General features: G+C 39.9%; 1 protein-coding gene across 1 annotated transcript in view; it reads right to left on the bottom strand.

Annotated features, from left to right (window-relative positions):
• The window catches only part of me1 (malic enzyme 1, NADP(+)-dependent, cytosolic), an 89,382-nt gene extending 80,690 nt beyond the window's left edge, over window positions 1-8,692 (bottom strand). Inside the window, exon 1 of the mRNA XM_034127987.1 lies at window positions 8,485-8,692. Coding sequence (XP_033983878.1) covers window positions 8,485-8,613 — 129 coding nt within the window. The 5' untranslated portion in view covers window positions 8,614-8,692. The remainder of the gene's footprint in view (window positions 1-8,484) is intronic.
• Window positions 8,693-15,546: the final 6,854 nt, after the last annotated feature.

Here is a 15,546-nt window from a genome sequence, read left to right as displayed (position 1 = left end):
AAAGAGGAGGGAGATGAGCTTCATAGGGAGGTGATGAGGCTCCGACTGTCTCCCTCTCTGTCTGGGACAAGCTAATGGCTTCTCCCTTGTCCTCACATGAATGAGAACCATCTTACAAAAAACACAAAGTGAGCTGAGAAAGATGGGGGGGGGGGGGGGGGGGGGGGCTATTTAGAAGGACCTGGTGGTGAATAAACACAGCATCACAATTGAGTGTGATCATATTACACTTATGTGAGCAAGCTCTGAAGACTGATTAAAGCACTTATGGGGCTTCAGCTTAAAACCTTTCTTAAAGGGATTATGAACACTTGTGTTCCTGAGTGTGTGTGTTCCTGAGTGTGTGTGTGTGTGTGTGTGTGTGTGTGTGTGTGTGTCTCAAGTTGGGGTTGGTTACTGGAGGGGAACGAGGGTGCACTTTCGTTCTGTCTGGCCGATCCACTCCAGTCCATCAGAGGAATGTCTGGTCCCCAGCAATGCTTGTGGTCAACCTGGAACACCTGGGACAACCACACACATACACACACACGCACGGAGCGTGGCAGTCCACCTATTGAGGGGGATTGACAAGTGCAGCTGCTCTGCATAAAGTCATGACAGAGAAAGGCTTGTTCCATTTGTACCGCTCAGTTAAACGAACATGGTCGCCATCCACCTCTAAACAACCTGTAATATGAACATACAAGGATATCTTCACATCATTTCTGCCACACCTAGAGACAGTGCAGTGATGTTTTAAAACACTGTTCAATGGTCTTTTGTAAAGTCACTCAAATTCACATGATGAAAATCTAAAACGTAGTAGCAATGTATAGTCGATGTTTTCGAGAGCGATTTCCTTGCTAGAGGCTCTGTGAGGCTGTAGTTTTTACTATGTCAACCATTTTAGCTTAACATTTGATAACTAGAAGGGCATTGGGAGTGAGCAATTCTAACAAAAGTATAACAAATGATTTGTGTGTCTGCAACGTGATTGGTAGCCACTCCAACATTGGATGTGTTCTTTCGTGCTACAACCTTCAACAACAATAGTAGTGCTGTTTTTACCGTAATACTACTGAAAATCAAATCAAAATATATAACTTCCTTGACAAAAGTTATTAGTTCTAACACAAAGTACAGCTGATGGGAATTAGTTCTGCAGAACTTTTGTCATAAAAGGTATTTGACATTTTTTACCCGATCATGCCGCTTGATGAAAAGTCAGGGGATTTTCGAAGTTGTTATAGGTTATTGGACAGATTGTCGGACGGATGTATGTCAAGGGATTTCTCTCAAATTAATAATGTCAACTTTATGATGGTGCATGAGGAAAAGTCAAGAGATCACCAAAGTCAGTCAGAACACATATTTTGGGTGTCATAAATATCTGTACAATCCTTAATAGACATCCATCCCATACATGTTAAGTGGCTCTCTAAGAGGGAGTGATGGGCAATAATATTCCAGGTTTTGTTGTTTCAGTCTTTATAAGCTATAACACACTGGCTCTAGCTTCATATCTATTTTGGAGACTTGATGGGGTCTTTTAGCAATGAACTTGACATTTGTCAGGCTTCGAATAATTAGGGGCTCCTTATAATTTGGAAATCAATAAATAATAGCGGCACTATTAACTTTAAAAGCACTGCTTTATCATAACAGATATCCATCAGAGGATTTCCCCTCCGTTGATTGTACGATGGATTGAGGCCAGAAAGCTGAGAAATTGATAAATGCAGAAAGATCACTGAGGTCCATGGGAACTTTGGCTAGCAGCACAAACAACGCATTGCTGTGATTCCTCACCAACACAAACTGTCAGCTCGAAGCTTTTATAAGGGTTGACTGTGCGGAAAACAAACTCCATCGTTGAGTCATGCTGACACGAATCAAAGCTCCAGACTGGGTCGACTAAAGTCAGCACCAGGTCATCCAGCTGTTTTCTCACTGGCACCTTTTAACAATTGTGACATAATTCTGTTCGAAGGAGTGCATGCCCTCTTATAAAAGCCCTTATTAGGCTTTGCTAGAAACACATACCGGCTGGAGTGCATTATGTTTCAAGTGGAAAACTCAGCAAATCAGTTGCTGTGCGGCAAACAACAAAGCAAGACACATTACGAAAAAAAAGGATCAAAGAGCCACAAATATACATAAATACTTCTATGTTAACATTTGAAAAGCAAGGCACATTTGTCACTATTTGTTTGTTAGTTGCTAAATGTACTGATGTCAGTCTTGGTTAAAAGAAAAAATGCAAGAAAATCTGGGAGCAAAACCAGAGTAAATCTAACATGAGAGCGTAATTGTTTCCAGTTGCTACATCAAGTTATCAGGACCGTCGCCATTTGGCATACCAGCACACCCCCAATGCCCGATCAGATACACAGTTGTTCAGCACTCGCCAAGAGCAGAGATTTAAACTTTAAGTCTTCCATCTGATGGGCCATCTTGCAATGTCATAAGTGGAGCCTGTGGTTACAAATGGGGCATCCAATTGCAGTGCTGTCTGGGCATGGGCTTTCCATTTTTTCAGCAATCGTAGGCTCATAGGGCCCATAATGTTAGCGATTTTACAAACCTCAATAAACAAAACATTACTGTTTAGTTGAGGGGATTTACAGAGTTTGCGGGCTTTAGTGCTAAAAGCTTGAATGACAGCGCCATCTCTAACTCAGGAGCCTTATGTTTTTTTAGTTTAACGTTATGAGTCTATTCATTGTTGTATTTATTATATATACATGTTTGATGATTTTGTGGACCTAGAATATGTCTTCTCTATGGAATACATGTTCGTCATAAAAAAGTATTTTTCAACATATTTTGCAAAGATAAGTCATTATTTGAGATACTAAGTTATTCTTTTGAGATATTGAGTTGTTATATTGAGATACTAACTCACTATTTTGAGAAAGTGTCTCAGTGTCATGACTGACAGAATCTTTTTTCCATCACAAGCTTTTATTTTATTTTTTTTTTTACTGGCAGAAATGGGCTTCCACACATATCAGACAGTTACTTTGAAACTGTAAAAAGTGGTGAATAATCCCACAAGAGCTGCATTTCTTATTCTCTCCACCCTTTATGACTGACTGCACTTGTTACCTACAGTACAGAGTCAGTGAATGGGCATCTGTTGGCCGCCGACACACCGACAGCTCAGTTTAGTGTTTGAGGTGAAACAGCATCCCTGATTGGGTGCTACATGTGAGAGCATTTTTAAAAGGAGTATGTTGTTGTTGTTGTTTTTCAAGGCCGCGGCAGGCGGAACCAGCGTCAGAGAGACGCACTGAGGGCCGGGATTCACACAGATGCCTCATTAATGTGTGATCAAGCGGAGAGACAGAGGACGTCTGTAGAGCGTGGCCAGCGCTCTCTTCCTCCCCACAGAGAACCCTTTCTACACCTCGCACCCCACTTCATATCTTTATTGCACACACCTATAATATCCGGTTCCACCTCTGCAGAGGGAGGAGGGAGTGTTAGCCAGAGAGAGAGGTGAACACTCAGGTATAAGTGTGAGAGGGGAGAGATTAAAAGGAAATCGAAGCCTGCTGATGTGAGGACAGGCTGCTTTCAGCGCTACGTCCCTCAGCATCAATTAGCATGTTGTGCTGTGACTGGCTCCTGTTAGAGGTGAAGTGGGCCAGCTGAGGGAGGTAAACATACCTCTTCCCCAGGGCTCGCTGAAATCAGAAGGAGGGAAACAATGTGCCACTGGCTGAGCCACAGAAGCCTGCCTGTGCCGGGCCACTAACACTCTTTAGCAGTCATTTCCTACCTTCTCCTCCAATTTCCTCGCCTCAGTTCACGCACAGGGCTGACAGTGGTGGGTTCACCCAGCTGCATAAGAAACCTTTTTTTCTGCTCTGACTCAAACCTGTGTGCGTTTGAGGGAGCCTGTGTTTTGGGTCACTTTAGCAGAAGTGATGAGAGGCTTTAGATTGATCAGATCAACCAACAACTGAGATTGGCTGAATGCCTCCTTTAAAGCACTATACAATATTTGTGTTTTGGTATCTCTACCTAAGAATAAGTCAGTTTATAATCATGAGAAAAAGTGGCCAAGGCTATCAAGCTTATTGGATCGTATCCAGGCTAATATTATTATTCTTTTGTGAAATAAGACCCCAGTAGCCTGGAAAAAGGCAATATGGGGCAGCACATTTGATAAATAAACTGTTAATCGGACCACAAATCTGACAAATATTAGCAAGCTAGTGCAACCCCAACACACACACAACCGACCAACATTCAGCAAAACCCTAAAGTGTAGCCCCCTTTAAACACAGCAACAGAAAGTTAGATAACCTGAAGGGTTAGCAACCAAAATCAGCATTCTTTATTTTTTCCTGCTGTTTCAATTTCCTGTACCTGCTTATAGGTTTGTCTCCGAAGCTTTTGCCCATCCCCCTTCCAGCAAAGTAGATGTATAGCAGCTTGAACTGAGGGGGAGGGAGTTACACTATCTAGCTAATTTATGAATTAGCTAGATAACTTATTTGAAAGCCAACCCGAAAATGTTATTATGTGAATCACTCCCATGTTGAATGTTCATTATTTAACTGACACAGAAGTACATTGACCCTAATATGACGACTTTTTTTAAAATTGATCTAAATAAAAAAACTGTTCTGCCACAGATCTCTCTAAAGTTTGGTAAAATCTCTCAAAAGTCCTACGAGACACTTTTCTTCCCCAAAACAATGTTACAAAACAAATTGTGAGCTTACTGAGAATGGCCCACTTTAAAAGAGAGAAGAAAAGCCTTCTTGTAAAGAGTGGAACAAAGAAGTGAGGCTCTAATAATAATTACTCTTAACATTACTCAATGGAGACAGGAAAAGAAGAGTAAGAAACAAGACGGGACAAAATACATGAGGGAGTGTAAGTCTTAAAACTGTGAGTCATGTGATCTTTCTGTGCCATTTAAAAGTATCTATAACTTCTATTAAAGGCTTAAGACTTGCATTTCTGAGGCCAAGTTCTCAAGAGACCTTTGTTACAACAGACAAAATATAGTGTAACATCCAAGTGCTAGACTGGTCATGCTTTCACATATATTTAGGTCAACCTATCTGGCCCTCTTTAAAAGCCCTCTTGTACACTGGGCTCATTCAAGGTCCCTAGGTGTAAATTGAGACGTAAACAAACAGTTTAGGTCTAAGCACTGAAGCTATAGGTCCCAGATTGACCTTTATTACAAACAGCCATCACATCAGTTTGAAGACATTTATAAAAATAAACTATTTTAAAATTAGATCAGCATATGCAGAAAAGTAATGCTCTGGGAACAAAATCAAAGTGTGTAACAGAAAGTCCAAGGGGCTTTCCAAGATGACCTGAAGCCACAACAAGTTAAACAGTGCCATTATGAAAATGTCTGCCTATTTTCTTTGACATTCACCAAACATATAATTACAAAAACAGTTTAGGGAATGGACTTGGCTTTCCCCCTTTTGTTGTGAGTTTCCTTACGTAAATATAGCATTTTCAAGTCACATGCTTTACTCTTCAGGAGTATATCAGTCATGTTAAAAACTAGTACCTGCTTCCACGAGTCTCCACTTTGTTTCTCTATGTACAGTAAATGCCTGTGATTTCAGAGAGAGACAGAAAATGAGAATTAAAGGGGCCCTATTATGCTTTTGGGGGTTTTCCCTTTCCTGTAGTGTGTTATATAGGTTTGTGTGCATGTAAATAGTCTGCAAAGGCTAAAATCCCCTCCCCCCCTGCCTGAAACACCTTCATTGAACTTCTTTGTTTACTTCCGCAACATATTGACATCACTATACTAACACTTACGCTTCTATTGGCTAGCCTTCCAAAACATTGTATGTGATAGGCTAAGGGGCAGGACATCTCTACGCGGTTGACCAATTACAACAGATTCCTAGCTAACCAATCAGAGCAGACTGGGCTCTGGTTTCAGACGGAGGGTGGAAAGAGGTTCTCTCTTTTCAGTTTAACATTAAAACATGTGAACCAGTCACAGTAGAGGCACAACATACAAATATGAAACTTGAAAATAAACATAATATGTCCTCTTTAAAAAATAGACAGATCATTTTGTCTTGAGATGAAATATTTCTGCACTTATGTAAATAAGGTTAGTATAAATACACTAAAAGAGCTTTGGAAAGCAGATAAAGATCAGTTAAACCTTCACAAAGTAAATGTCATGGGTAATACAACCATGTTATGTAATACTGGCAGTATTAGAGGATATTATAATCTTTCTAAAGTGAATCAATCACTGGGTTGTGCAGGTTCAGCCTTTGTGATTGTTTAATACATTCTGAAATCCTTATCTGCATAAACCTTGTTTGTCTCAAAAAAGGGCATTGCTCTATTTATGCTACGAACAAAGACCCTTATGTTTTTTTGCTGATATGGAATCAAACGGCCTTCCTTCCAAGTGTGACACCACATAAAGAGCCTCATTTATCATTGACAGCCTGGTTTGTTAAATGTATTCCAAAACTGAATATCTATTTTTGTATAATGCAACATTTCTACACACAGCATGTTCCTATGATGGATTCAACCAACCTGATTCGTTCTTTTGTGCAATCTCTCACATAAAGTGACATTTGTGTCTCTAGTTGAACACACCTCCTGCTGTCATTTGTTCTTAATACTCATAATGCAACTGTGCACTACCTGCCACCCCATGCACGCTTACACATGTGAAAACAAACACACAGGGCTGATGTGCAGCATGTGGCCGCCTCAGCAGTGGAGTCATTAACTGGCCTCACAGACTGCTCTCTGTGCAGCCACCAGCTCTGACACTGGCCTGTGTGAACTCCACTGTCCCACTTATCAGATCACTGTTTACACAAGCCAGCTGTGCTAAACTGACTGCAAGCTTTATCAGAGTGAAACAGCTTTTAAACCAAAAACTAGTGAATGCGTGCCAATTTGTAGTCAAATAAACTTAACAGTAAGCCAATTAATCAATCAATAGAAGAAAATACTTCATTATTTTCTCAAGCAGAAAGTAAAATAATTCCAATACTCTGATTGTAGCTTGTCAAATTTCTCTCTCTGAAAGGTTTTTATGGCAATTTTTCGACCACTTCTGACCAATATTTTGACTAAATATCATCAATAATTGAAAGAATGTTGATGCAGATGAATCGACAATGATATGAATCTATAGCTGCGCCCCTAACCATAATAGACAGGCCTACAGCTGTTAATGTTTTCCCATTGCTTTCATAAGGGGAACATATTTCACCAGTGAGAGTGCTCAGAGAATACAGCTCAGAGGGAAGAAATAGACCGTGCAAGAGCTCTAAAATTAGCTTGACTTTGACAAAGAGCTGATTTAGACCACGCACTGTTTGTAGGAAACACTTGACATATAAGAGTGGCTGTGAATTAAGCCAGTTGTTTGGATGGTCAGTCAGCACCATGGACAGAGACCAGGCTGTCACCACAGCTTGACCCCTGGGGCCCCGTCCCACCACACAAACCAAGAGAAAACACTGGAAAGGCCAAAGGGCTGCCAGAGACTCTTCTTTTGTGATGGATGTGTTTAAAGCATGGGAAAAATACATCAGGCTTATTCAACAGCAATAGTCAGTCTAATGAATTGTGTTTAAAATGTCAATAGATGACGATGACAGGAGTTAACCTAAAAGAACCTCTTCCTCTTTCCCATGATTTACAAGGAAACTGCTCAGCATTAATTGTTGCATGAGGAGGCAACTTCCAACTGTGTTCCTCATTTTATAAGAAGAGAATGTGAAAACAAGCTTTAATATTACATGTATTGGGGCAGTAATTAATTATTTAACCAGATATCAGCTTCCACAGTATACAGTAGTAGTACACTGAGTACTTTAGTCCTTACTGGGGAAACAGAGGCCGGAATCGCCATTAATTATGTAAATAATGCATGAACCTACTAACAAACGGCTACAGTCTTTGTAAAGCAATACGTGACAGTGCAATATTAGCCTCTCTGTGTGATAACACTTTAAATCTAAATATAACCACGGCTAAAGCTGATGCCTAAACCTCCAGGCTAATGTGGCGTTCACTTGCTTCTAGAGGGCTTCGACCATCTGTCCACTGAAGACTTGTACATGTATACAGCAAAAATATTGACCACATGCCATACTTAACATATGATTCATGGTTGCTGCTCTTGAAGTTACAAAAGGAAGAATGTCACCAAAACAGCGGCCAAAAATACACGTCTGTAAGCTAGGTGTCAAACTTTAACATTAGCCTAGCATTGAAGTTCCTTATTAACAAAACATTGTTGTAGGCGTATAACCCATCACTCCTTCAATATCTCCACCCCATAAAAAGTCACTTAAACTAACTGAATTGTGATATTACAGAACATAGCATCTTTCCGCAGTCATATCCGCTGTTCAGAGTTGTGATATTTCCTACAGCGCATGAAAGCAGCAGCTCGCATGTGAAACATAATGTCAACCTTGTCACAGAAACACGCTGAAAACTCTCACAAGTGTCTCCACTGACCTTGTTCAATGGGGGGTTCCGGGTCACATCGTAGCCCTTCTTCTTGGTGTAAACGAAGGTTTTTGTGCTGTCCTCGGACTTATGCATCTCCGTTTCCACAGACTCCCGTCTGACCAGCCCGCGAGCCATGGTGTTGCCTCTTTAAATAGAGCGACGGTAAACTGTTGTGAACTCAACAAGTGGATGTTCAGGTCTGACCGCGGAGCTCTGCTGTGCAACACTCCATACAAGAAGTACACGAAGTACCCGAAGCTCCTTATCAATGAGCCTGTTTTATTGTTTCCAATAATTCTCCCACGGTCTGTGCAAAGTCCCTGCATCAGCAGTATAACATGCAACAGGTGCATGGGCAAAGAAACAGATAAATGTACTAATGTAATGGGCCATGGCAAGCACCTGTACGGTACCATAGTTATTTAAAAGCTTCACGAGTTACAGTATGTTGATTGGGCTATTGGTCAAGAATGTAAAACCTCCATTTATCGTGACTTTACTTCCCTTTTCTTTTTTAATTAGTACTCATTTTAGGGGAGTTGTTTAGCATAGAAAACTGCTTACTAAACTGAGTTTAAATAACCTTACATACCATTATATTTACTTCAGTTCATTCACATTATTTCTTGATTATGAATCTATACTGACAACTATTTTTAACGAGATCTAAATTATAGATACACTATAGCAGCTAGATCCAAAAGTAATAGTAGCACCAAGAGGTAGCCGTAGCAATCATAATATAATCCTTCAACTACAGTAACTTTGCTGTTTCTCACTGAGATAGCAACATTCCCAGAAATGAGAGTAGGCTGCATTTGTTAGGCCTTAAATAAACACTTTTCATATTGTATCACAATATTTAGATTGTGTCCCGGTTTTCCCAAAGGTTTTCTGATGAGTCATGATTGAATGTAGATCTTTTCTGATGGTTGTGACAGGAGGGAGGATATTTGAAGCCAAGGTCAACTTTCAGCCTTTACACTGTTACAGGAGGAGAGTTACGCAATATTGGGCCACAGAGAGTTTGACAGTCAGTTCAACCATCAGTCCACAAACCTGATGTTAATGGGTTACTGCTCTACATTTACTAGTCTTTCTAGAAAACCAGCTGATTTGCAAATGATTGTCCTTGCAGAATCACAACCGTCTACACTCTACAGAGACATATTGGTTTAATATTTTCCTAATTATTTTCTTTATTATATAGTTGTCTTCATTGCAAAGGACTCCCTGTTCATTTGCAGCACTAAGATAAAGGAGTTTGAACCCCAAGTAAGCACATCTGAAAAATGATGTTGATGTTGAGCTTGTGCAAAGTAAGTATATCTTATCCAACTGATAATGTCATGTTGAGTATTTCTCCAGCACAGAGTGGATAAGAGCCCAGAGAGAGTATGCAACAGATCTCACAGTTCATAAGGTTCGTATGATATCTTACCAGCAACATGTTTGAATTTCCCCTTCTTACATGCATACTGTGGCGCCTTTTTTAAATAAAAGTCTGTCTTTACAGGAAATCACTCTTTTAGGCAACAATAAATATTGTGGTTTGGGTTAAAATGACTACAGAAGTGGCAAAGATTTCTGCAAAACAAGTCAAGTTTGGATTAAGATTTAGATAGAAATGGCACTACTTACATATGGGAGTTATGACAAATTGATACATTCTGGCTAGATAAGGTACACAAAACGTGGTCTCCAGAGTGAGAGCCATTTGTTTTTGGACCCAACCATCCACCACAAACTCATTCCTTTATGGACTTTCTGGCCCCTGATACTTCCTGGTTCACAATTACGTGGAAATGATTTTGTGGGAAATACACAAATTACAGAGCATTACTTTAGGTATAGCTACAAACGGTGTATTAGAACAGCCTGGAGAATGAAGGCTAGTTGAACTCGTTGGTCAGTGTAACAGTATTTAGACTTTCAAGGTTTTCAGGACTCAAATGTGGATTTAGTTACCTAAACTGTGTCTCTTCTCTCTCCCACATGAGGCTTTATGTCAATTTGGTCCAATCACACTACTATTAGTGGAGAGATTTATATTTCTGTTTCTTCTCCAACTTTAAAGCCTTGGTTTTTCGTCTGGTGTTTTAGATTGTTGAAACGGCACTTCAGGAAACACAATACCGTCTCCAGTCCATTTGGCACCTGTCTGCAGCTAGAAACAGGCCTCCAAAATACAGTATCAACAGGCGTTTGAGGTTCACATGGGGACACATGGATTTTGTGCTGGCTCCGTCAAGCAAGAGACTCAGTGACCGACTACTCCGTCCTCACAGTTCAGAGGCAACATCTGAATGCTGCTGCTGCCAGATGCACAGACCCGACTCCGTGAACTCAACAACTAGCCCATCTGTTTCATCTGTTTGATTGATTAAAAGCAAGTGATGCAATCATTTTCCATTCATACACCACACAGCAAAAACATCCCCCACAGAAATGACATGCATAGGCGTAGACAGAGGGGACATTCCCCCTTACTTTGTAAAATACGTGCATTTGCATCCCCAATGAAAATATGAAAGTAGCAGAGGACTAACTGGATGTCACTTGAGTTCTAGAATGCTTGATATCCTGTGTCAAGGTGTTACTTCCAGGTTAAATAATAGACTTTTATAAAATAAATATAGGGCATGTTGGTGCCATCCAAGATCTGTAAGTGTTTTTAGGCTATCGATCTATTGTGATTGTTATAGAGGCAATTGAGCACTGTAATGATCCAACATTTTGAAAGAAAGAAAGGAGGATAGAGAAATGTCACAATCCCATTCTTGAGAGATGGCCTACAATACATCTGTTGTCTGGTACACTTTCCACACAGTCCCGTAGGTCTTTAGATCTTGCTACGGTCACCCAAAGCCTCGGATGTATATCTTCTGCGGTTCAGAGGTACATGCTCCACTGTTTCTTCTTCCACACACATATCACAAAGTCCAGTTAGATGTTACCCTATTACTTTTAGTGACTATGCCCTCTGCTAAGTCTGGTCATCACTGCCTCCTCTCTCCTTTTTCTCCCAAGGCCCACTTTTTTTCCTACATCTCATAATACTAAACAGAAAAATCTTGATTTGAAGACGGGCTTAAACTAATGAGGGGTTAAAGTGCAGGTTTAGAGGAGGTGTGTTGATAGGAGGGCTGATGGGGAACAGGTGTAACTAATAAGGCCTGGACAAACAATCAAACAGGCAGGAAGTAGAAATGGATCAGTTAACAACTTCAAAATAAAACACTAAAAACAAGATCATGAAAATGTTTTTGTGACCGGCTCAAAAGCAGCCGTGGGAATGTTGAAAGACTTGATGAGTAGCAGATGCACTATGACTGTCAATGTTTGATCTTGATCAATATCTTCAGCCAAAGTGACTCCTGATATAGTGGAACCAAACCAAACTCCCCTGATCACATTATCAGGTTTTCATTCTATGCTTGAATAAAAAAAACGTATCTGGATGACAAACATCTGTTTCTGTACCAGGAGCAGGAAGCTATTTTTTAGGGTTCCAGCAGGAAGCCAGTTGGCAGAGGAAGGGCATGAGGAATGTAGGGAGAGTCTGGGAAGCACCATCAGCCCACCCATTGGAAATAATCATCGTTCTGTAACAGCTTGATGTTGTTTCGGAAGCTGTTAACCTGGTGAGAGAAATTCCCAAATGTTTTATTATCCAAACACTTGGCTAACACTGCACTGCCAACAGATCATTTGTCAAGTGAAGAAAATCTAATAGCCTGACTTCTTATGCTACAGAAAAGGTCTACCGTACAACAGGTGTGTTGAGAACCAAGTGTATATTAAAGGCTTTCATGGTCCAGGTATTTTTGCAAAATACAAAAAAAAACAAAAAAAACTCAGAAGATGTGCCAGCACAAGTCTTGTATGATAATGTCTACCCCACACTTTACTTTATTGTCCTCTGAGGGAACAAATGCAAAAGCTGACAGACAGGGTCATTTCACAACACAAAGAGAAAAAGACAACCAAAAGAGTCACATATTTTCCATGCTCACATAGTTATTTGACTATTTTAGGATTCTAACATATGCAAATTGGCATAACGCACACTATTTGGAATGTAAGACGTATTGCAGGTATTTGGTTTTAAACCCCAGCACTGGACGAATGATACATTTTGACAGTAATTGTTCACATTCACTTTTTCGTCCAATCGGATGAATTGATGGCCTTCATGGGTGAAAATTGCTAGCTATATGACTTAAATGTCAGGACCTCGACACAAACTGATGAACCCAAATGCACGACCCAGAGACAAAGTCTTGAATGTAATAAAAAAGTGTATTTATTTTCACAGTTCAGGTAATCCCTCTTAACGGAGTAGGTGGTGGAAATAACAAAAGGCGCTCACAAGGAGGAAAAAACTAGCGTAACAAAAAGAGGACTTAATAACAACTTTAAGCCAACAAAAATAAACAAAATAAACCAAACCTGACATGAGTGAAAGCGATCCTTTCTGAGCTGAGGCTTGGCACGACCATTCGAGGAAACAAACAAGACGAACTGACACAGGACAGGGGAGAGACAGGACTATTGAAACATGAGGTGAGTGGGAACAGGTGGAAACAATCAGGGGCGGGGCAGACGCTGATGATGGCGGGAAAAACACACAAGGGGAGGAAGAAACAGGGCCTGAAATGAAACACAAGAGGTAAGTACAAAATAAAACAGGAAATGACAGACAAAATACATAAACATAACTAACACATTTGACGAGACACAACATTAAACGACCGTAGTTACCATGATCTAAAGAGTGATTTTAAGTAAGTTGTTTTCTCTAATCAACAGTTAGGTATCATAGAGTTCATGGTATGTGTTGAGCTTACATATAGCACCTATTTGGTAGTGTCCTACAACAATAATAATAAAAGTGCTAAGCCTTATGATGGTGCCTTAAACAAAATAAAATAAGTGCAGTATGCCTTGAGATTTTACATCCAAATCCAAATGTAATCGGTCTGATTGGGCTAGCATTTAAAGTCACACATTTATTTAAAATAATAATTGGATTCTGCTTCTGTAGTTTAATAACAATGACTATAAATTAATAGTTTTGTCTTTTTAATGCGGCACTTTCTATCAAGGACTTTGGTTGGCTGCTAAACATGACAAGAAACAGTAATGGCCAGCTAGAAAGAAAAATTACTGCTGCTCATATAAATACAACTTTAAAGAAAGAAAGAAAACTTCAGTGAAAGTCAAACAGTCAAGGCCATACTCTGTTAAAGTGACAAGGACTGCTGTCAAGCTGACCTGCTGCAATCTCATGTATAACAGAAAATGAAAGAGAGCATGAAACCCAGCTATTACTGATGATTTAATGACATGAAATAAAAAGCCTTGCTGCCAGAACTGGTTGTAATATTAACAGAATGATTGGTACTAACTAGTGAGGTTACACACATAATGTCTGCCTTTGATTTCATTTCATCACCTCTCCTAATCAACTTTTCAAGACCCTGGTGAAGCAGATGTTTTATAGATGTAATCTCCTGTTATTGCATCTTAATTACAAGCACAGTCCTGACTCACCCACAGACACACACACCTACAGTGTAGAGGAACTGCCTTGATGTCTGATCTGGATCCATGCAGTCATACGCAGCCGTCTTTTTTTCTTCTTTTCTTGTCTGTGTTTTGACTCTTGTTTATGCCTGTGGGGCTTTTCTGGTCAGGAAGAGGAGAAGGCAGCAGACAAAGACAAATACAATTACTGAGAATCAAATCGCCCACAAACACATGGTTTTCTCTCTTACCTCCATTTATCCTGCTGCATACTGACAGCAACACCTGGCCAAACTTCCTGCTCTGTAGCTGATAGCAAAGGATTCACAAACGTGGTCATTAAAGTTAATAACAGTCCGACTCTATGGAGATGGGAAACCATACCGTCTGATTGCATTGGCATCTGCATTTATAAACTATAGGAATGAGAGTACACATCAGGGTTTGAGTAATATGGGTTTAAAAGGATCATATGGTGACTTAGTGGCTCTTTAAGGTCAACAAAGGAAGCTGCCTCTCCTGCTCAGTAGAAATAAATACAGCTGTCAAAGACATTTAAACTAAAAGACATTTATTTTAAACTTTGTTCATGAACATTTGACATGTGTTTTACCTTATAACATTTACCTCAGTCAAAAGCACATGAACCCATTGCAAGGTGTCATTAAACTCAATGAGATAAAATAATAAAAAATGGTCTTTGATACATCAGCAAGCTAATGATCTGTCAAATCAAATACATCAAAGAAGAAGTGAGCCACCATAAACTGTATAAAACAAGCACGTTTGTAACATCATCAATTGATTTGTGGACTACTGTTTTAAGGCCTCACATTTGGCATTGTTTCTTTCACTGTCTTTTTTTGTTGTTGCCAGAAGTCATTATATTTGGATAACAGATTGGAGCTGTGCAGGGATTAGCCTCTATCCTGATTTATGGGTCGCAATGGTGGTGGCTTGTCACAATCACAAGCTAGCCACGCCCATTAATTGAGAAGTAGGTTCATTTTCTCATAGACTTCTATACATTCTTACTTTTAACTTCGTTATGATGGCAAATGTAAAAAAAATGGTTATGGAATTAAGCATTGGATCATTCACTTTTAAGTTCTGGATGCTGCATTTGCTCGACTGCTTGAAGGAGAAGCTCCAGGTGTTGAGACACATGAATGTGAGGCATTCAGAACTGTGGATATTGAATATAAAGAATGGAGCCAATGGGTGCAAAGACCCAAATGTCAAAGTGCAAGGTAACACGAGAGCTTGAAGTGAAATATTTCCTCTCACGTGTACGAAGGTGTGTGCACCTGCTTTAATCTCTAGGGAATTCTGACCCGTTAGCCTCTTTAACCTTCACTACCTAGGAGGACCAATAAGCTCTCGTTTGTTTCCACAGTGGGATCACATACTTCGAAAACAACTTTTCCCATAGTTAACCATTCCACAATTCCCGAAGGTTTTTTAAAAGCCCTTCACTTTTAAGAGCTGGCAGCATATGGATGTTTGATTATTGGTGGAGGAAAATTGGAATAAGAACCA

Source organism: Trematomus bernacchii, unplaced genomic scaffold (assembly GCF_902827165.1).
Source record: "Trematomus bernacchii unplaced genomic scaffold, fTreBer1.1, whole genome shotgun sequence".
In the NCBI taxonomy this organism is placed as follows: domain Eukaryota; kingdom Metazoa; phylum Chordata; class Actinopteri; order Perciformes; family Nototheniidae; genus Trematomus; species Trematomus bernacchii.
The sequence above is the reverse complement of the archived record's forward strand: the minus strand, read 5'-3'. Positions and strand labels throughout refer to the sequence as shown.